We start from the raw sequence: 23,398 nt of genomic DNA on the forward strand, positions 1-23,398 counted from the left end.
CAATTTTGGCTAAATCGTATATTATTCCAAGGCACCAACAGAGAATTAGAGACGTCTTTGTCATTTGAGCTTCTCTTTTGAGAAGTTCTAAGGGTTTAGTTGTTTCACCTTGGTAGGATGCCTCTTCCTACAAGAAAACAGCAAAGCTCTGGCTCATTTTTCTCCAGCTCCAGGGTTTCCCAGATATTTAACCCCATAGGAAGATGGAAACTAAGTTCTTAGACCAATTGTTTTAAAATAAAAAGTACTTTTGAATGTGATTCACCAAATAATTCTCATGTTGGTTATTAAATTGACTGTATGTGTTTTTCCCCATGCAGAGCAAGTCTCAGGATCATTGGTATTCAGTATGTGTTTGCAGAGTGAATATTAGTTCAGGCATATGTCTCTTACATTTTGTTGAATTAGAACATAATGGAGTCATTAAAGGTGTGTTTTGACATGGGTGGGATGAAAAACCTTGGTTATTTCTTTTTGTGTGGTACTGTTCGGTTGTCCTGTGTTGTCCGCTGAGGATTAGCATGGGGTAAGTAGTCACAATGTTACTTGAATTTGTGCTTCATTCATTGTTGTATCTGTGAGCCAATCCCTGACAAAAGCAATGGATTGTTACCACAAGTCATAAAATTGGGCTCATAGTATAGCAATATGTGTTAAACAGTTTTCAGAAATTGTTTAACTTCTGCGAGCATGGACAGGTCCCAGTTAGGAAGCACAGTACCACTTTTCCCAATTAACAGTGCAAATTGTCACAGGTACATAGGAATTTGCAATTTGACAAAATCAGTTTTTTGACAGCAGGGGTAATCAGTCTGTAGCTTCGCAAGTAGTAATCTGTGATCGAAGTAGCAGGATTTATTCTGAATTATGAAAGGTATGTATGTTGTATGAGGGGGACAAACCATTAGGATGATTCTCTGCTTTTTACCCCCTTTCTTTAAAAAAGTGCTGCTTGATATAGAAGTTGAAATTAGGGAATACACTCTGCTGAGAATGATCTCCATCACTCCCTACCCTCTCCAATAGTAGTATTCATTTATTTTCTGTTATATTGCAGTATTCTGACAAGTCCCTGTACACCCAGCTGTGCTTTTACCGGTACATTTTTGATGTGGACTGTGCACTGGAGAAACTTATTACCGATCATGAGAAAGGTACGTTAAAATACTGTAATTACCTTTGAGTTTAAAGTGGAAATTTGCATCATAAAAGCCAGACCTACTGTGTCAGGCTGTTCACACAGCATCACATTGCTGTCTCAGAAGCAGGCCGTGGGGGCCTATGTGAACACAGGGATCCCCTGCATGAGGGGCGGTGGCGTAGGAATCCCCAGCTTTGACCCCCACAGCCTGTCTCACATTGTTCTCTATTAAAGCGAGGCTTTAGGGGAGGAACAGTACAAAAAGGACTCTTTAAATGCTATATTTTGAAAATGCTATTTTCTATAGAGTTTAGTAATTGTAATAAAGTAAGCATAGGCAACATGATCATTGGGCCTACAAAAACCAGATATTACCACAAAAAAATAGACCTGGAGCGTGTCTCTGCTGTTCACTAAAAGCCTAGGTTCATTTTGAAATAGAGGGATGGGGTGGAGTTCTTTTATTGACTCCATCCTAAGGGAGCGTATGGGCACCAAAGCCCGTATGATCAGGTGCTGCCTGGAACCCTTCCGCACCCGGCATTTCCTTATACAAGACTTATAGGCACTGTGGGACATAATGGGACTTGGAAAAGCTTTGTTACATAACTTAAAATATTTGAAAATGCCATGACAAGTGCATGTTTTTTTCTCCTACCTGCAAATCACATTGACAACTTTTCTATTACCTGGAAAAAATAAAAAAGGCAAATTCACACATTTTTCTTATTAGTTACCTACAGAGTGTTTATGTTGTTTGTCAGCGAATATCAATTCAGTGTTTTGGTGGTTGGTTTTAGGGCTCGAGGCATATAAAACCTACAAATATTGCTGGATTTCCTCACATAATAATCCCCATACTGCCCTTGATTTGGTCTCACTGTTTGCAATTCCAGTCATAATTGACTAATGTTTTTCCATCAACAAGATAGGCTAGAAATTATGTTTTTAATGCCCTGACTTATGTGGTGGATAAAAAACATTTTACAACTGATGGAGAAGCTGGTTCAGATATTATTAGTATCTTATCTTTAGATGTCAACAAGGACTTGCACTATCTCCACAGCATATATTCCATGAATTAGTAAAATTTATATAGAGAAAAAATTTCTTCTGCCCATTAATAACTAGGTTTTAGAACTTCTATTCATGGCTAATGTCTAACCCATATTTACTTATAATATCATTTATAGCTGTTTTTCTTAACCCCAGTGACCTTTCCTTAAAGGAGGTTATGAGTTGAGTAAGTTAAGTACTCATTCTGTGATGAATGAATATAATGTCTGTTTCTATCAGTCTATTAGAACCTGCTCCCCCATTACTTCTTTCTGTATCTAGCCATCCTAGATTGTTTCCTATATGTACTTAGACTCTGAGGGAATAGAATCCTCTTCCATACAGTTCTAAAATTCTTATCTGAGAGGCAGAATCAGTCTGTCATGAACAGCAGTTTTCAAAAAGTCCACTGACTCTTAGAGACATGTAATGATCTGGACAGTCACTGGAGACTTAAGCTAGCTTCTTAGAAAACATTGATGAGTGTACATTGCTCCCAGAGAAAATAAGAGGGAATAGCAGGTGCTGGGAAGCCTCTTGCTTGGCCAAAAGGCAGAAGTATTGACAGGATCTTTACACTCAGGGTTTACTATAGTCTTATTTTCACAAGTTTAAGAATCACACACCACTTTGTTGTTTACATCTAATAAATACAGTACCCAGCAGTTTAGAATGAAAACAGCACTAAGTGAATTGTTGACAGGTTCTTTCACATGTCAGAGGGCAAAAGAAAATAGAACAGGAAGAGTACAAACCTTGTGTGTAATGAAGGAACTTCACGAAATGTTCCAAGAGCCGTTTTGTGTTGTCGAATTTTACCTGAAACTATTTTTATTTGAGTTTCCTTGTGCTTATTTATTATTTCTAAATTATAGCGTGGAAATAAGTAAATTAGCTGAAATTTACATGCTCAGGATGTTTTCAGATCATGCAATAATACTAAGAGGTATTAGGGGCTATTTGTTAATGGTGGAACATAAACTGAAAGTCTAGATCATGCTTACCAGTGGTCTAAGAGCAAAGGCTTCCTAACACATGGTATCTGATAAACTCTCTAAGAATTACCTGGGACATATTAAAATCCAAATCCATTGACCCTATGCCCACAGATTGTATACCATGGAATATTATGCAGCCTTAAAAAAGGTGGGGACTTTACCTCTTTTATGTTTACATGTATGGAGCTGGAACATATCCTACTTAGTAAAGTATCTCAAGAATGGAAGAAAAAATATCCAGTGTACTCAGTACTATTATGAAACCAATTTACAATCACTCACACTTTCATATGAAGAGTAGATCACAACTACGGCCCAAGATGAAGGAGGGAGGGGAGTGGAGATGTCAGATGGAGGGAGGGTGAATGGTGGGATCACAACTATGGTGCATAATGCAAGGGTACATGTCGAATCTATTAGTATAGAGTATAAATGTCTTAACACAATAATTAAGTAAACAAGATTAAGTAACACAATAATTAAGTAAACATATTAACCAGTGTGATGTAAGCGTTCCTAATTCTATATGAAATCAGCACATTGTACCCCATAAATGCATTAATGTATACATGATCTATGTGTTTATGATTTAATTAAAAAAAAAAGAAAATCCCCCAGATTATTCTGACATACAGCCACGTTTGAGAATCCTTGTCCTGGGTACTCTAAATAGAACAATAGGATGGCTTCTAAAGAAAAGAGAATTGAATACAAGTTGTAGTCCATAAGGAACAATTGGGTAACAAGAACATTCTTATAGTCCTGAGGAGAACAATTATAGGGGAAATTTTCATAAATTTCAACTAACATGACGTATCTAAAATTCTTCTCATTATAAATTAAAGTGAAATTATCTCTTCTGATTTGCTATTCAGAAGAGACTTGCTATAAAAATGAATTTAAAAATCTATGGAAACTAGAGGGCAAATATATTTATTCAATTTGGACCACAGCCAGAACACCAGTACATGTTAACATCAAAAGTCCTGTGAAAAATGACAGTCATTACACACAATTATATTATTGAGAATGGAATCTTAGTATCATCTGTCAACAATTGCTCTGTAGCTGGTGTGTGAAGTATTTACTGTAGACTCTCCTTTACTGTCAGCACCTAGCAACATTTCCTTCGCTAAGATTGTTTTACCATTTCCATTATAAAGCCCACATTTTAAGGGTTGTAACAGGATGGTGGTTTTAATTTTTGTTTGAAACTTGGCAATTTGACTTGGAAAAACACATATAAATTATTTGAAAGAGGTTTATTTTTACGGGAAAAGTAGCTCTTGTCAAAGCCTTTTCTGTGCTTTGCTTTCAAATGAAAGTTTACAGGCCATTAGTCCATAATGTGAATTAACCCCATTTGGTATTTTTCCCTTTCCTTTAAAATGGTAAAGGACTGTTATTCACTTTGGTGAAGTGTTTACTGAGTATTCACTGTAACTACATAACATTTTTAAAATCTTATTTCTGTGGGACTCTGGCATTATTATCGTAACTGTTCCAGAATGTACACAGATGGCATAATGGATCCAAAGGAGGTTTTAGAGGAGCATAGTGGCAATATATGAAGTAAAAATCCATTTCCAGGATGGCAGCATGAAATGGTCCCGTGTGACTGCCTCATCCCATGGCGCATTGGCCTGAGAAGGGATAAGTGAACAGTTTAGGGGAAACCTGAGTCAGTTCAAATCTTTGCCCAGTTGTCTAAATTAAGTCTGCTTAAAAACACAGGAGGGAAAAGAGTCTCTTACTTTTCTCAACTGAACCTTTTTTTTTTGTTTATTCAGCAACAGTAAAAACAATATATGTATATAATAGTTCCTATTATGTGTTGAGTGGCATCCCCCGTGTCAGGAACAAAGGTGGATGGTCAATACTTCCTGCCTTGGAGGAACTTCGAGTCTGTTGGTGACAGACAGTTTCAGCAGCAGATAAATGTGATATGGCCTGAATGTCACCACCAACATGGTCAAATGATTTCAGAAACAGAGAAAAGGAACCACTAACTGCCTTTTCACTTCAATGTTTCATCTTTATTTCTAGAAAGAAACTTGTTTTCTGTTCCCGTTCTCTCTTACCAGATGCTTATCTCCTCATTTCATGCCAGTTATTTGTAGTAGATGGTTCACTGGTTTGCTAAGACTGCCATTGCACTTTTCCTCATAGTTCTGGAGGCTAGGAGTCCCAGACTAAGGAGTCAGCAGGGTTGTTTTCATCTGAGGCCTCTCCCCTGGACTGGTAGATGGCCATTGCCTCTCTTTCTCTTCACATGGTCTTCCCTCTGTACCAAATCTCCTCCTCTTAAAGGACATCAGTCATATTGGACTAGGTCCTACCTTAATAATCTCATTTTGACTTAATTCTGTAAAGGACCTATCTCCAAATACAATGACATTTGAAGGTACGAAGGGTTAGGACTTCAACTTCCCTTCAGTATAAATTTTAGGGGGACACAATTCAGCTCATAACTGATGGTCTACGTGGTGAATTTTTCTATTAAGCCTGTTGGTACATGTTGCATTTGTCTCTGCCAGAATTGGAACACTAGGATTTAGGACTTTGAGGAAGACAGGAAATGGAGTTGCAGCGCTGATTTACCCTGATGAGAAGCATCTATTGGAAGCCTGACTTCTCAAGAGGAGTCTCTTTAGGCCTAAATGGACTATTCTTCAGGTCACCCTGTTTCTCAAAAAGGGCTGTGGGCAGCCTGGAGCAGCCCAGCCTCCTGGGACGCTCCTATAGGTGTTGTAGTGCTCCTTGGGCCCTCCCCTCAACTGGGTGAAATCTCACATTCACTCCCCTCTTGAGTTTACCTGCTTTCTCGTTTTGTTTTGTTTTTTTCTGTTATACTTTTCAGTTTTTTCTTGTCTCTTTTCTTCTGTGTTTTCTTTAGATCTAATGGTAACATCTATAGACTTTTTTTTTCATTAGTGCCATCCAGAACTATCCTGTCCCTTTTGTACTTTATGGTTTCCTATTGTCCTTTCACACGAGTAACACAGGTCTTCACAATAGCCCTATAAGTCAGCAGTGAATTGCGACCATTATATTGATGAAGAAATTTAGTTACGTAAATAAAAATGTCTTTCTTTTGCATTCCAATTGTACCCTATGAGTGCCCTTCTCTTAGTTCTTATCCTGAATTATTTAATTTTACTTTCTCTTCCACTGAGTTCATTGAGGCAGAGGGTTGTAGCTTGTTTATCTATGCTTCTTCTGCCCATTGTAGCTAGCACCTTTATTATTTGGTGAATGAATTCTTTTTTTTTTTTTGAGACAGAGTCTCTTTTTCCCTGGGTAGAGTGCCATCGATGGCATCATAGCTCACAGCAACCTTAAACTCTTGGGCTCAAGTGATCCTCTTGCCTCAGCCTCCTGCAAGCAGTGTACCCACCTTGGCCTCTCAGAGTGCTAGGATTATAGGCCTGAGCCAGCACACCCGACCTGGTGGAATGAATTCTTAGTGGCAAAAAAGGTCACACAAGCAATTTCAAGGACTTGGAAGAAATTAGGAAACAGTTCTGTCCACGAGTGGAGAGCAATGTGAAGTAAAGTTCTAGAAGCCCAGTATTGTTTGGCTTGACTCAAGTGTGCCATAAATTCAAGTTCTCTGACATTTGCAGATTCAATGTCTGTTACTTCAGCTCTTTACTGAAGCGAAGTAACATGTTGCATCTGTCATTTCACTGATGCCAAATTTGAATTGAACTGAAAGAACATCAGGTCAACTTAACTAGTGTGTGAGCCAAGCTGACTGCTTCTCACCCACACCGCCACAGTATCGTGTTCTGTGTTCCCCATCAGCTGAATAGTTACACTCATGAAGTGGGAATCATTGTATTACTTTTTAGAAGATGGTCTCCAAAAGAAAGACAACAGTACTGAGAACGGTCTGGAAAACTGGTATACAGTAGAACCTCTGTAAGTTGACCACCACCCAAGGGACTGTAACAAACTGGCCAACATACAGAGGTGGTCAACATAAGGAACTAGGCCTACTGTATAGATATGTACATATGGTCCATGTCCCATCTCTGAAAATTAGGTCAATTTGAGGTGGTAAGCATAGGAAGATGGTCAGTTCTGGAGGTTCTACTGTATTTTTTTAAACAAGAAATTAAGAATTTTGTATAAGAAATTTTATGCTTTGGTATATATGGGAATTTGGAGATTTCTCAGAGGCTCAAAACGGGGCCTTTCTCTTTCTCTCTCTCTTTTCTTGAGGCTGGGTATTGCTTTCTTATCCAGGGTAGAGTATAGTGGCATCATCATAGCTCATTGCAACCTCAGACTTCTGGACTCAAGTTATCCAGCCTCTAGAGTAGCTGGGACCAAAGGCATGTGCCACCATGCTTAGCTAATTTTTCTTTTTCTTTTTCTTTTTTTTTTTCTTTTTTGCAGTTCTTGGTCAGGACTGGGTTTGAACCCGCCACCTCTGGCATATGGGGCCGGTGCTCTATTCCATTGAGCCACAGGCACCACCCTGCTCAGCTAATTTTTCTATTTTTTGTAGAAATGGAGTGTCGATCTTGCTCAGGCTGGTCTCAAACTTCTGACCTCAAGCAATCCTCCCCTCCTCAGCCTTCCAAAGTGATAGGATAACAGGTATGAACCACCATACCTGGCTATAGGCAGGACCCTTTTCAATGTTAAGGATTTCCACTGTGTTTCCTGAACTGTTAAAGTGAAAGCACACAAGTTTTATCATTGTTAGAAATATTGACATAAAAGTAATAAAGAGTCCTTGTAGTCCTTGCTAAGCCATCTGGCATTCTTAGAATTTACTTTGTTAAATCCTTACACAATATTAAAAAGAAGCTTATATCAGAAAGTGCCTATCTGGTCCATTTCTTCTTATGCCGTTTTTTTCAAGCCTGCTGGTTGAGTTATTCTACTGAAAAAGTGGTGCTGAATTTTAGAGACAAGGCTTTTCTGTTTTTAATAAGTAATAATAGGTAAAGCATGCACAAAATAATTCAACCTACCAAATACATACAAAAGTAAATAGAAACTCTCAGAAGAATCTGCTTGCTCTTCTTCAGATCATATTTTTTTATAATTGTGAAAAGCAATCTTCTTTAGAAAAAATATATTTTGAATGAATAACTTTAAACTTCGTTTTTTTGTTCATTTTCTTACAAATAAGTAATCTGGGTTTTTTTAAAACTTTTTCTTGGATTAGCTTAAGTTTTTTATTTTTGTTTTTTTGAAACAGAATCTCACTATGTTGCCCTCAGTAAAGTACTGTGATGTCATAGCTCACAGCAACCTCCAACTCCTGGGCTCAAGTGAGCCTCTTGTCTCAGCCTCCTGAGTAGCTGGGACTGCAAGTGCCTGCCACAACGCCTACCTAGTTTTTTTTAGAGACTAGGGTCTTGCTTTTGCTCAGGCTGGTCTCAAACTCCTGACCTCCAGCAATCCACCTGTCTTGGCCTCCCAAGTGCTAGGATTACAGGTGTGAACCACCATACCTGGTCCTGCTTAAGGGAGTTTTTATGGTAGGGGGCTCTAACTTAACCATTCAGGTCACAGTTAGCTTTCTGTTTATGATTAGGAAGTGATTATAGAGATACATGAATAATTTTGATAATAAAATGACTCATAATTTCAAGATTCTTAGGAGAGTTTTTGTTATTGTTAGATGTATAGTTCTAATTTTTAATGATTTAGGAAATACAGTGATGAAGTACAAAACTAGGTAACCATTATGATTCTAATGTATGACATATATGCAAGGTGGAAAAATTAGTGAGGAACACTAGGGGTTTTTTTACAATTGTTATCTCTAGGTGGATTATAGATTATTTTTTCCTTTATACCATTATGTACTTCCTAAGTGATATCTTCTGAGCATGTACTGCTTTTATAGCAAAAAAAAAATTATAAGCAGCACTAAAATTTTCTGAAGAATTTTACTTGCTATGAAATACTTATTCAAGTAATTTAACAATTGTGGGAGAACAAAAATGAACCCAAACCAGCTTTTTCCTTCATGCAATTTTTTCCAAGTCAAACCTAAGGCCTTGTTACTTACTTTAAGTGGGATCAATATACCCACAGCATAAGCATCACCAGGAGCTTGTTAGAAACACAAACTATCAGGTCTTCCCCAGACCTACAACTGCATCACGATCATCATTTTAACGAGGTCCTCTGGTGATTTCTTGGTATATAAAATTTTGAGAAGCACCGATCCTAAGACATTCTCCCCTCTTAATAACTAGGGGCTACTTCCATTCTCACTGATTAGGGTTATCCTTTTGCTAAAACTTTAAAATGACAAATGAGCAGGCTACAGAAGTGTTGCTCAAGTTTAAGGTAGAATTCGTATCACAGTCTGGTTTTGTGGAATATATTCCGTAATTAAGATAAAATTAATGTGCACAGCTATGATTTAATATTAATTAAAAAAATAAATAAATAAATTATAAAAAAAAAGAAAAATGGCAAGGGCTCAGAGGGAGCAAGAAAGCATGAGTTCTTCTACTTTGTTTCTTTTTAACTAGAAGCAACAAGGGAGAAGTAAATTAGGATTTTTAGAATAGCTTTCCGCTTCTCCAGATTAGTGGCTTATAAAAGAGAGCTGGAATGTAGTTCTACACCCACTTCATGGAAGGGCCACTCTCTGTGTGCCCAGAGTGAAGTTTCACCCAGTCACTACACACTTGGCCTCATTGCAACATTGATTTAAATGTTTATAAAGATTTCAAGGCATTCAGCTAGTTTTTTAAAATGGCAAAAGATTCTGTTTCTTATATTTTTTTACTAAGAAGTTTACTTTGAAATTGACTTTTTCCTACTATCATTGACTTTCTGTGCTGTTTTTATGCTCACTTCAAGAAAGACAAAGTTGATATTTTCCAATGGCAGCATGGAGCCCCTTACCGCTACTTTTTCTCTCCACTGCCAGTTTGGTTTTTATTTTGTTTTTAACTAACAGTGACTTTAGTTATCGTTAGTGTGACAAACGAGAAACTACATTTTCCAGGATATTGTCACCTTAGTTTTTTTGTCCATAAGTTGAGACGTTTTGTCTTTACACATTTTCTGCTATCCTTTTTAGATAGCTAAACTAGTATGTGAAAGTTGCCATATATTTGGGCAGCACACTTTCAGAATCGAATTATGTGCCTTTTTTTAAGCTCATTCCTCCAAATATGTACTCAACTTTTGCACTTTTGTGTACAGGGACTTAGAGGCTTGCTATGATAACAGAGTGGTACTCATTTTATAAAATCATTTCCTATTACATCTTTTCAATGGGCAGGTTCCCTTCCTCTTTTGTAGTGACAAATAACAGCAACACAAACAGGAGCATTGATGTTGAAGTATCCAGGTGATAATGTGTTGCTTTATGGTCTTCATTCCCAAAACATAGCATCATTTTTTGAGTGGGAAAAAAACCTGGTAAAACATTTTTCATGTACTTTTTGAAAATATCCTTCTGTCATCAATGAGAAAAAAAATTAAACAATTCTCAAGCAGTTAGACCATAATGTGAGCTAATCACTTTATTTTGAAGAAAAGTATTTTTAAACAGTTGAGCTAGTGAATTTACTTTTAAAATGTATTGTGCTTACACAGTAGATGGTTTTATTTCCATGATGTTTTTTACTACATAATTATACATCTTAATTACGTAATTACTATCATAATTATTATGTAATTGCATGTACTTCCACTAATTACAAAATCAGGAAGTGTAATTATCTAGTAAAAACTTTATGAAATTTCATGCACTAAAAATTATTTAAAAGGCTATTCCAATGGTCTGGTGGAAGGCTTTTCGAGGTTAATTTTCTTAGTCATGACTTCAATTTAGAACTTGAATTCGTAGGCCAGGACAGACGGACAACTGCCAACAGACCAACACTAAACTGAGTATTATGGCAAGATGGACTTTGTCTTTGCCCTTTGTGAATTAAAGTTGGAGAAAATTTTATTTTCTTTGTGATTATGGAGTGGTGGTAAAAATAATGTCCAAATGTTTGATTAGGTATCACAAATACTGTCAAGGGATAGAGTAGTTCTTTCATAGGGGATAATTGATTAGTAGAATTGACCATCAAGGCCCTTAGGTTGCAAAACAGCCAGGCCTTCTATAATCCTATCATGTGAACGGTTTACTTAGCTATCTCTGCCTTTAAAAGCGATAATAATGATATTCAATATTCTTTTTCTTTAGTTTGGAGAAGGTTTATTTCCAGTTTGTGTTTATATTTCCTGAGATATAAGCAAACATATCAAAAGAGCATATTCTTTTTCTACTACTTGATGTCAAAAGCAGCTTTTGAGATATAAACATAAACGCACAAACGTGTAACATCAGACCCTAAATAAAGACAGAAGGCTTAATTCAATAAAGCTATGATGCCTTTACCATTCAAAACGACATACAAATTGCACAGTGAAACAATAGTCATGACAGCAAATTAAATATGACATCTAAATTACACTACAAAGAGAAATCCCAGAACCATTTTTGGTCTATAGCAATCTATTTTAGCCCAGGTTTGAAACCCAGTCTAGAGACTTTGCTTTATTGTCTAAGTGGGGTAATATTGTAGAAGACTAATTGGAGGTTGGTTGAATTAATTGCACATTAATTAGGAGAAAAGGGCTGATAATACTCATAGCAGATAAAAGAATAAGAAGTATCATGATAGAATCTATTATAAGTTTCAGGAATGAAAATCAAATTATTGATATTCGTATAATATCTATATTATCTGTTACCACATAACCTAAATAAAGCACTTGGGGTCATATATAGTTAAATACTAAATTTTATTTCCCCCAAATTAGTATTTCTCATTAGAAATATGTTGAAACAGCCACTTAAAATGTGTAACAGTTGCCTGTTTTAAAAGCGCAGCCTTAAACATTAAAAGCTTCAGCTCTGTAGTCTTAAAAGTAGATGACATTTTATTTCTTTCTTAAAACTTCTAAAGAAAAACTCTTTGTGCTTTTCTCAGTTATTGAGTTTGTGACATTTTTAAACTAAAATTTCTAATGTGGATTTTTTTTAAAAAAAGTCAATGGATACTATGAAAACACCAATCCACTTGCTTCAATCAAATTAGAGGATCTGTGGTCATCCAGGGTTATTTCATGGTCTCACAAATCTTTAGGATTTAAGCAGATTTAGTCCAACTCTGTTCTTTTTCTCTAGTAGTTAGGGGTTATCTTTAAATGCATATTCTTTTCCTCTTGGGAATCTTGCTGCATTTACTTAGCCCCAAATTTAATTTCTTAATCACTTTTTATTTGCCTTAACTCTATTTGATAACATTTCTTCTCATGGTTTCAGAAGTGTTTATGCTCCCTCTGTGAGACTGCATTGCCTTTCATGTATCCTTTTAATCTTTTGTTTTTATTTTCAGTGGTCGGTATTTTCTTTTATTTTTTACCAGTTGCTTGAGCCATACCAGAGTAACCTTTAATGGCTAAAACTTAAGTATTAGCTTAATCCTCATCTTATCAGTTACAGTGGAGATTTAATTTTGTGACTGGCAATGTTTAAACTGACTTTTTTGTTGTCTTTCTTAGCTTTTTTGCTTTACATATAAATTGGCATATGACTTCATTATCCTCTATAAGTCGTTAAGTTTTTTGTAATTATCTAAGGGAATTAACCTTAACTTTGGAAATCTAATAATGTCCTTGTAATGTCTTCAGTTACTCTGTAGTCGTAGGCTGAAATATGATGTTGATTTTCACATTTTTGCCAGTCCCCGTTTATTATTCTGTGCTATAGTGTTGTGTCCATATTATTCTACTGCTCATATGCAAAGGAAACCCATCAATTTGACTCATTCTTAAAGTAGTTCGTGTAGTTGTCATGAATTTATTCAGATCCATCTGCGAACAGGACAGTAAGTAGACAGAATTAGTGGCCTGTCATTGAGTTAAATTGAATTAACATTGATTGTGTTCTCCCTGTTTAAAGGCCCTAGGAAACCTTTCTCTCCTTGGTGTTTGAGCCCTGTCAGCCTTATTACCACCCCAGCTCACAAAAAGATAGGTTTACTGGCTAATTTTAGACATTGATGTACTTTTCTTGTTTTAAGAAATTATTGTAAAACCAAACTCAGAAATAAAGTCACAAAACCAGATCTGTATATTATTAGCTTGTCCCCCTCTTTATGCCCTGTACCCCCACTCATTGCATTAGTGAGGATTTGTTGAGTCTCTGCCCTGTATGATGTATTAACACTTCTCTGACTGTTTGCTTATTTGTGCATTCACCCTCTAAACGCCTAGTTTTTACAGGACTGTACTTTTTATGGAAAACATTTACATTGATATACTTTACATAAACATTCCCATTGGATAGGGATATTTTCAGATGAGAAAACATTGGATAAGGATATTTTCAGATGAAAAAACAGCCTCAAAAAGATGAAATGATCCTCCCAAGGCAGCAAAGATTAGGAAGTTTAAGAGCCCAGCATCCTTTGTGCTGGGTCACAGCTACCCTGTTCTTAATCTCAGAGGGAAACTTCAGCCTGAAGGCATGTAATTTAAACACAAGGGAATATAGGTATGATGAGTTGAGGGATCTCAGCATAAACCTCAGGAAAACTTTCTTGGTAGGGAGGGAATCTGAGTTGGCCCTTAAAGAGTAGATGAAATTTTAATTGACACAGATACAGTCTTGAAGTTTGATATTAATTTTTCTTTCTCACTTTTCTTTAAGTACTCTATTGCTTGTCTTTTACAAATCAGAGAACCTTGTTTGACAAATACATCATGATTTTAAAGCATATCTGCATTAGAAGTTTAATCTAAAAGTGCTTATTAAGAGGCTGATCTATGTGAAGCTTTAAACCCAGGACTATGAGCTGGGAGAGCATTCTCTCTTTGCTCCCACTATAACCAGTAGTGCTTCTTTGAAAGAAATTGATCCTTCCTATAGGATGCATCTGTCAAAAGTGTAGCAAAATGTTTTCCTACCTTAAATAATTTTCTCTGAGTATAATAATGTAAGTATTTTGACATGAAAATGTTACATACTTTGATATATTCACTTATCTTAAAACAGATGTCTTTAAAGGAAAGTATGGTAAAACAAAACAAACAGAAGTAGGAATTAATAGAGATGACAGACCAAAGGAGTTTTATCTAGAAGATAAAAACGAAGTTCTGTTAATATTATGACCATAGAATGTAAAAATGTTTTACTGAAAGCATGACTATTTTTTTTGTTCTTCTTTTCTTCATTTTTTTTTAACATCATGGTGAAAGTTTAAACATATGTAAGACTTACGAAGTAAATGTTTACTGCTGAACTAATTCCAGTGTTGTATTAGTATATTTATATATTGTCTTAGCAAAAAAAAAAAAGTCACTGTGGAAAAGTCAGTAAAATCCAAGATAAAAGAGAGTCTGAACCTTGGTCTGTCTTTGAGAAATTATTCAACAGAGCACACCCTGGTCTCTGTTAGTGAAGGCTTTATCACTTTTAACAAATATGCTACAGTAAATTTATTAGTATGCTACAAAGAAATTTTCAAAATAATTAAGACTAAACTACACTTGTCAAAATAAATGAATGAAATACAATTTTGAATCATCTTTCTTCACTTATTGCTCATTTGCATAATTCAGTAACTTACACAGGAATCTTTCAGTCACTGGTGTGAATTAGCAAGGTTCTGCTATTCCTTGTTGTACGGCAGGAATTACGCTACCATGTAATTAGCAATTCCAGACATGGACTAACGGGAAATACCAAAGGGCACAGCAAAATCTAAAGAGACAAGGCAGGGAATCTAAAGACAAGAGACAATCAAAGACACCCAACAAACTCAAGCTGGTAGACCACAGGGAATTTTGAATGAAGCCTCTTAATTTATTTTGAGAATAAGAAATCAGTAGTATGAGAGAAATCTCAACAAGATTAGCTGACTAAGCCTACTTAAAAAAAAATCTCTCTATAGTGCATGGTGCGCCAGGTTAACCACTCCTGTTTGTTAGTCTGTATACAGCTCAACAAATAGCCGGCAAAGCTTTTCATGGGTATATAGTGGCTTTCCATTGAGGTTTTCACTCTTTGAAGGAGGTCGTTTATACCAATGAGATCTGTACATGCAAATTGCTTTCCCTATATGTGAGGGGTCATTTCTTTCACAGCCGACTTGCTCATCTCTTTTATAGAGGTTTTGTTATTTTTGTACTGCTCCCAAAGGAATGATGGGAATCATTCCCCCCAGCCCCCATCTAACTTAGCATCCAAATCTTTTCCCTCCAGCTCTGTGAAACTTTTGTGTGCTGATCTTTGGGAACAAAACAAGCTGTTGGCAGCAGCCTTTAGCTCTGAATCCAGAAACTTTTTTCCTTTTTTCAACCTGAAATATCATCTCTTTAGATTTGCCTTTCTTTCTCACCTAATTCTAAGGAAATATCTTTTTCTTTGCAGCAGAATGTCACTGTAACATGCTAAGGCATGTGGGAAATTCTTGGAAGCAGCGTCCTCAAAATGTCATTTTTAGTTTGGCTCCAAAATGATATAAGCTCATAGGAACTAGAGGAACAGAGAAGTGAAGGGATCAATTTAAGGTTTAGCTGCGAAAACCTAACTTCTGATTCCATTACTAAAGTGGAGGGAAAGATGGTATTTTGTCTTTTGCCTAGGCTTTAAGAAATCATGCAAACCTTCAAAGGTTTTAGCCTGTAGTGTTCAGGAATTTTAGGAAGGAGGAGCTTCAGGCATGACATGTAAGTGCTTTGTAAATATTTGTTGTTTTGTTCCTTCATTCTGCTAGCATTTGTTGAGCACCAGGGGCCCTGACCTGGGCTTCTCAAAGGCAATACAGGGTAGTTATTAAAAACCCAAGCTCTGGAACCAGAATACCCAGTGTAAGTTTTGGCTTTCTACTCTTACTATATAAAAAATATTGGGGTTCCTGTGCTGCCTTATCTGTAAAACAAGAATGAGAATAGCACCTCCCTCATAGGGTTCTGGATTAACAGGATGATATGGAAACAGGGTAATATGTAAAACACCTAGGACATTAAACAGGCAGTGTGTAACAATGCCTAGGACAGTGCCTGGCATTTAGTAAGCATGCAGTAAATGTCAGTTGGTTTTATTATTTCTGTGAACACTTGGTCTAAACCACTATTAATAGTAGTTAATATTATAGTTATTGTATTTGAATTGATTCTGCAACCTGTCATTGACCATGTTGTGTTCAGATTTGTATCCCCAGCATCCAGCACACCACCAGACAGGTAGTAAGTGCTTAGTTCATATTGACTGAAGGGTCACAGTATAAAAAAATGCATGGTCCCTACTCTCAAGGAGCCTAAATATAATCTTGATAAGTATTTTTTAGTTTTCTTATTTATTGAAATAGCATTTATGTCAAATATGTTTAGAAAAGTAAATTTAATTCTCAGTTCTCTGTGCTTAGTGGAAGAATGTGAAACATGAATAATCCCTGAGCTGGATGTGTGAGTCAGTAAATCTGGGGTGAAGCCCAGGTGGCAGTGTATTTAAAGAGCTCCATAGGCGATTCCTGTGCACATCCACAGTGAGTTAGTGAAACTTCAAACTTTAATGTTGCTTTTTATCAAATATGCATTTACTTCAGTATAGCAAGACTGGTTGTATCTAGATAATTTAAATAGACAGTAGAAAGGAAAATGAAGCCAATCACGAATTATTTTCTAGATAAAGGAAGCATTAATGGTACTCTATGAGCTAATACAGCATCAGAAATTAAGTGAAGAAAAAATAGGCTAAGGAAGCAAGAAGGAAATGTTTTCTGGTAATGAGCAAACTGAAGATGAAATAAATGCATTTCAACAAAATTGACTAGAAAGCACGATATTTTCCCTATTAACTTTCATTGTAAAAATAGGAAAAGGCTGCTTGGGAAGATGGGAATCATTGAGGGGACTGGATGGGTAATTGGGATGATACAGATGTAGGGGCTAACCCCAACCTGGCATTGAGGAGCCTCCGTGATTTAGATTTCTGGGACCTTTTCCTCCTGTCCTCTTCTTCTTGAGTCCCAGCTGATTGGATCCTGGGTGGAGCAGCTTTTCTGCCAGTTTATAATGTTGCCTTGTCCCCCTAGTCTGGGAAGGGTGGTAGTAGCAGAGGCTTTAGAAGGATATCCCTGAGTACTATGATCACCTCTTGGGCTTAGCTGGGGTGTCCAGGCCGAAATTGCTTGGCTGGTCTCATTTACCAGTTTTGCAATCCTGGAGCTAGGAAACACTCCATCTCCTGGTACCTGTAAATTAGACCCCTTCACCAATCCCTGAGCAGGCCTTGACTCCACTGTGGTCACATCCTTTAAACTCTGAAGGTTCTCAACCTTCTTAATGCCGCAGCCCTTTAATACAGTTCCTGTGGGTCATGACCCACAGGTTGAGAACTGCTGCTTCAGAGGATGGAGGTTTTCCCCTGCCTTGATTAGCCAACTTCATCCCAGTCTCTACTTGTTCCTATTCTAGTCAGACTTTAAGGCCTCCCAGTCAGAAGTGATCCCTTTGTCCTCTGAACTCCTGTAATTCTTAAATACTATCCCTCTTGCATTATAACTCTTTGAGGACAAGGGACCATTCTTGATACATTTTTGCATGTCTGATGGCATCTTGCTCATGATAGGAGCCTAATAAATGGTATGTGAAATTAAAGTTTTCTTGAATAGAGCACTTGCTAACTCTGTCCTCTTTCCTCTGCTATTTAATTTCCCACTGTACCCTCCAACTGTATTATAATTTTCCATCAATGTGTCCTACATTCATCAAACATTCAGTCCATGCCATCTCCTCACTCCACATGGACTTAAATTCCCACCTTAATTTAAAAAGTCTAAACCTTTATATCAAATGAGGACTGTCTCAGCCCAAGCCCACATCTTGCCCTTCAGAACCTATCTACATATGACCAAGCAGCTGGCCATTTTGCCTACAAATTTTTCTAGTGATTTCACAGTTCTGGCTTTTTAATGACCTTGCTGTCTTTGAATTCTTCCTATTACTCTAAATTTATTATTTGGTTGGCTAGCCTTTATTATATCTCAAAATGTCTAGAAGCCAGCTCCATATAGCTCTCCTGAAGGTGGGAAGGTGAGGAGCTGCTGAGAGACTTTGCAAACTGGCCTTCTCTTATCTCCCCTGTGACCCTCAGCATACGGGTGCCCATACTGCTAGCAGTGTAGGTTTGTAAACGGTACTATTAATAGGCTGGGGCTTGGGGAGAAAAATAGTAAGCACATAAGAAATCCAACGATACCTGTCTTGGGTGTAACCTGCAAGACACATTCTAACAGAGTAGTCATTGCCCAATATAATTGCAGGAGACTGAGCAAGTTACAAAATCTATTCGTGGTTTGCCACTGACTCACTTTGTGGCAGGGGCAAACCATTATTACTCTTTGCTTTAGTTGTCTTATTTGTTCAAAAAAGGAAAAAAAATAACATGTCTTTAAAAAGCACTCTGAATTTCCTCTGAAAGGAGGTCTATGAGTGCAAAGTACTATTGTTGTTTTTATTATTATTATTAGTGTTCTAGTAGGATTTAGGATTTAGTTTTACGCCATGTAGGTCACAGATGTTTCAATTCTTCTCATTGATGAATTACAAAACACTTCCATCTCATTCTGTTTCACAGCATTGATAACAGTTTAGCACATCGTTGTTTTAACGCCAGTTAAAGTATATGTCCAAAATAGATCTCATTAACAAAATACAATTACCAAATTAAATATATCTATGCTACTTTCTATTGTTTTCTTTTCCTCCTTAAAAAAGTGGTTACCAACAACTACTAAATAAGACCTTTAATTACTGCCAATCTTCTCTTGAAAGTAACAGTGCTTATCTTGAGTAGTTTGAACTGTAAGTGGTATTCAGTACACAGTGGGGTTGTAATGCGATTATGAAGTGTACCAAGTTAGTGATAAATAAGCATGGTAAACCATATATTTGTATTAGAAATAATATTTGAATTATCAACTGAATAAAAAGGCTGCAACTGCTGGTTCCTTGGGGTAGGCTTGTGATAAAAATAAAGTACAGTTAAGTATACTTGGAATAAAAAACTGTGTGTGCTTCGATATACATTACAGAAACCTTTTAAATTTAATGGGTTTTGAGTGTACAGCATTTAAATTACTGGGAGAATTAAAAGATTTGCTTTGCTTTCTGGTATTAAGCTTTCCAGATTAGAATTTGTTTTTTAATTTCTTAACTTATTCATCAGTACAGACCTTTGGGTTTTATATAATATGAAATACTGTAGCTCTCCCCTAGATTTCCAGTGATTTTTCAAATGGAGTAGCAATGAAAAAAATATTTTCTTTAACTATGGTAAAACTTGGGCATAAAATCACACAAGAATAAGATAACTTTTTCTTTTTTTCCAATATTTTAGTAACCATAGAGATAATTTATGATTAATTAACATAAAGAATTCCTGGTGATTAGGAGTAGGCTTAAGTTCTTGCTCAGTAACAATTTGATCACTGTACAGGTATTCACTTTCTTTAAACAACCCCCCAGGAATACAGCCGAGATATTCTATTATCATAAATAATGCCGGAACAAGCTTAACCAGTCATCTTCTAGTACACAGACAACTCTGCAGCACTCCTCTTTAGACTACCACATGCTGTAATTCAAATTATCACATTAACTATCCAAATGCACCATTTGTTTTTAAATACTAGAGTGTTTACCTGAATTTTTCCCATTTCATCTTCCTGCCCCTCTTCACTGGTACCTTGTCAATGCAATGATAGGTTAACATCCTGACTTTCTGTTATTTTTTAAAAATTTATTCTTATGTTTCCATAAGGGTTTTCTTGAACATCTTAAAATATTAAGATATGTCTTTTCTTTTCCATGATCTGTTGAATTTTGCCTTTATTCAGACTTTGAAATATTTAAGCACTTATAAGCTCCTGCCTTAAAATTTTAATATCAGTCTTTCTCTGGAAACTGAGGATGCCTTCTGAAACCTTGATAGTCCTCAAAAGAAACTTGGGAATTTGAATTTATAAAAATGGAAAAGTTTATTGTCCACTGTGGAGTCTCCGCACACAACAGTTACTATTTAGGACACTGCTGTGTAAAATTTCCAAATACAAGCCACTCAGTTTACATTGCATACAAAACTAGTGCATGCATTAGGGAATATCATTTACATTCCGTACGATGACCAATTGTTACAGTCCCTCAGGTGATCAACGTACAGAGAGGTTCTACTATGTTATGTAATAGCTGAACCATATAAAATTGCTGACATTTAACCATTTTTGACCTACAAAACAGGGTAACTTAACATGCCCCATCCTAATACAGGTTCAGATCAGTCTAGCTTATATAAATTGCTTTCTCGACTTTTGTTTTCCCTTATTTTTTCTCAGTACTTTTACTTCAACAACCTCTTTGCTAACCCCCTTTTGTATTTCTCAGTTAATAACATTTTTTCTAGTGCCTTTCCCTTGTCAGCTAATTCCTCAAATCTATTAGCTTCAGAATTAGTAGCACAAAGAATGCTGGTTGCATAGTATCTCCATGAAGCAATCAGTACTTATCACTTCAAGTGTTTGACCTGTTTTGAAATTTTCATTATCTTAAAAGGGTAGTGTCATTGAATACATTTACTACCCAATAAGTAAACCACCATAGTTCTGGATCTCAAATGAAAAAAGCAGAAGAGGAAAAAAAAAAAAAACTACTTTTTTGCTCAGCTTTGATAGAGGCCATGCTATGTGATGCCTTTGTTATAACATGGTTTGGCTAAGGCATCGCTGGAGAATAAAACTAATAAGTACTTTTTGTTATAGTTGCCTTTATTCCTTTTATTTCTTTTTATTATTACTTTTTAAATGTAAATTAATAAATCCCTACAGTTTTTTAACAGATTATTGTCTTTGGATCTTTGTCTCAAAAAATAAACGGGATGTGTTACATTTTATGATTAGAAGTAATGGAGATATCACCTATCACTTGGTTTGAAGCACTAGAAATCATACTGTTTTTATTTCTGCCCATTTGTATTTGTAATCTACTAGTTTCCAAGTTTACATATTCTTGATTTATTCAGATTCATTTATATTTTTGTTATTAAGTTGACATTTTTATTTAAAGCAAATTTGTCAGTAGTTGGTAGTGACAGAGAAATAAAAATAAAATACAAATGTTAAATCCTTTATTACTGAACCATTCAACTCTTTACATATAGTAATGCTAATCTTCACAATAATCTGCTAAATGGATGCTATTGTTACCATTTTACAGATATTACAGATCAACTTATTTTCTAGGACAGGAAACTAAATCTAATATAGGCCCATAATTGAAACTTGGGGCCAATAAACACCAAAGACTTTATCCCCCCTGCCCTTTTTTATAGGTTTCGTTCTGCAGATGTTTACTGATTGCTTACCATGCATCCGTCAGGCATAGCCAAGGTCTTATGGCACATTCTACAGAAGAAGAGAGATAAGTAAGATCATTTCAGACAGTAACAACCCCTACAGTCACAATAAAATGGGGTGGTTTGATGGAAGTAGATATAGTTCTTTCTACGAAGGTAGTGTTTGGCCTGAGAGACCTGCATGATAAGAAGAAGGAAATTCTGGAGGTAGGACCGTCTACAATGGAATGACAACGGGAAAAAGGCCAAGACTGAAGCATCTTTCAACAGTCAAGAGGTGACAGCCAGTAGTGCGGAAGTAATAGGAGATGAAGTTGGAGCAATAGGGAGGTGTGGCTAGATCTTGAAAGAAGTGCTCTGGTAAAATGTATGAATATTATTCTCACTATGGTGGGGTATTCTTTGAGGCTTTTAAATAGGAAAGTGGCGTGATCTGGTTTAGGACTTACAAAAGGTCACTCTAGCTACTGTTTATTGCGTGACACTAGATCAGATTGTGTATATTAACATTGTGGGAGCCTTTTGGAAGGCCTCCCTCCACCAAATGTGCACCTCCTAGAAATACCCTTTGTTTTTTCTCTAGAAATCATTCAGAGGCCTAGAGGAAAAATGCTAAATCCTTAAAAATTATGTATTAATTAGCGAGATTCTAGGCTGGGCATGGTGGCGCGGGCCTGTAATCCTAGCACTCTGAGAGGCCAAGTCATGAGTATCTAGCAACACTTGAGCTCAGGAGTTTGAGGCCAGCCTGAGCAACAAGACTCCATCTCTACTAAAAATGGAAAAATTACCCATTCGTTGTGATGGGACCCTGTACTCCCAGCTACTCAGAAGGTTGAGGCAAGAGGATCAATTGAACCCAGGAGTGTGAGGTTGCTGTGAGGTAGGCTGATGCTACAGCATTATGGCCCAGGCAACAGAGTGAGACTCTGTCTCAAAAAAAAGTTGTGTATTAGGGAGATTCCGAAGAGCACCATGACTCTGAAAGATGACAAGGATAAAATGCAACCTCATTCCCATCTCAGCCTGTTTGTTGCATGCTCTGCTGAGGAGCTACTAGGCGCCTAAGGACGTTGAGTATGACAGTGACTAGATTTGTAGATGTCTTGCCCTAATGTACAGTATAGATGAAAGAATTGTGTTCATATGCAAAGTGTTGCTAGATACTAATAATTAGTGCTGGAGCACCTTCCACATTGGTTCCAAGTGCCTTATAAGACCTTTTGGTTTTATTTTTCTTTTAGTATGTTTGACTTACATACTTACCAAAAAAATGTGTGTTTTACTTAAATATTTTGTCTCTTTTGAACTTTTGAATGTGCAGGTTGAATTTTTTATTGAGGAAAGAATAAATTGTGTTTGGGTTTGCTTTTAATTACTATTTTTTTTTAAATATACTAAGGACTTCCGGTTGTAATGGAAAATATTAATTCCTTTAAAAATCTAGCTGCGATGCTCAATCTACGTTTGCTTTTCTGTGTTTTTGTGAACAACTGATCAAATTAGATTCGTCACTCTTGGCTTGTGATTTGAAATTGAAATGGAATATATTAAAGCAGCCAACCACACTGATTACATTGCAAGCCTCATTTAATTTCATACATTCACACATTACAGTGAAAGGCGGCTTTTTTAATGCATGATTGTGACTGTACCTTGAGCAACTCCAAAGGTCATCTATAATGGGTGCATAATTTGTTACTGTTAGATATCTGATTTATAGTAGGTGTTTCTCAGCCTGATTTGTGCTAGTAGTACATATGGTGAGCATCAAAAGTCAAATCTGTGCAGCCTGTC

The 23,398-nt window shown here is 36.4% G+C and overlaps 1 protein-coding gene across 4 annotated transcripts in view; it reads left to right on the forward strand.

The window, feature by feature from the left end:
- Positions 1–23,398, forward strand: part of POLA1 (DNA polymerase alpha 1, catalytic subunit) — a 313,249-nt gene that overhangs the window by 243,284 nt on the left and 46,567 nt on the right. For all 4 annotated transcript variants that reach the window (XM_053580580.1, XM_053580579.1, XM_053580582.1 and 1 more), the window contains one exon: positions 1,058–1,154. In XM_053580580.1, the coding sequence (XP_053436555.1) occupies positions 1,058–1,154 (97 nt within the window). The remainder of the gene's footprint in view (positions 1–1,057; positions 1,155–23,398) is intronic.

This window comes from Nycticebus coucang, chromosome X (genome assembly GCF_027406575.1).
Source record: "Nycticebus coucang isolate mNycCou1 chromosome X, mNycCou1.pri, whole genome shotgun sequence".
Taxonomy (NCBI): domain Eukaryota; kingdom Metazoa; phylum Chordata; class Mammalia; order Primates; family Lorisidae; genus Nycticebus; species Nycticebus coucang.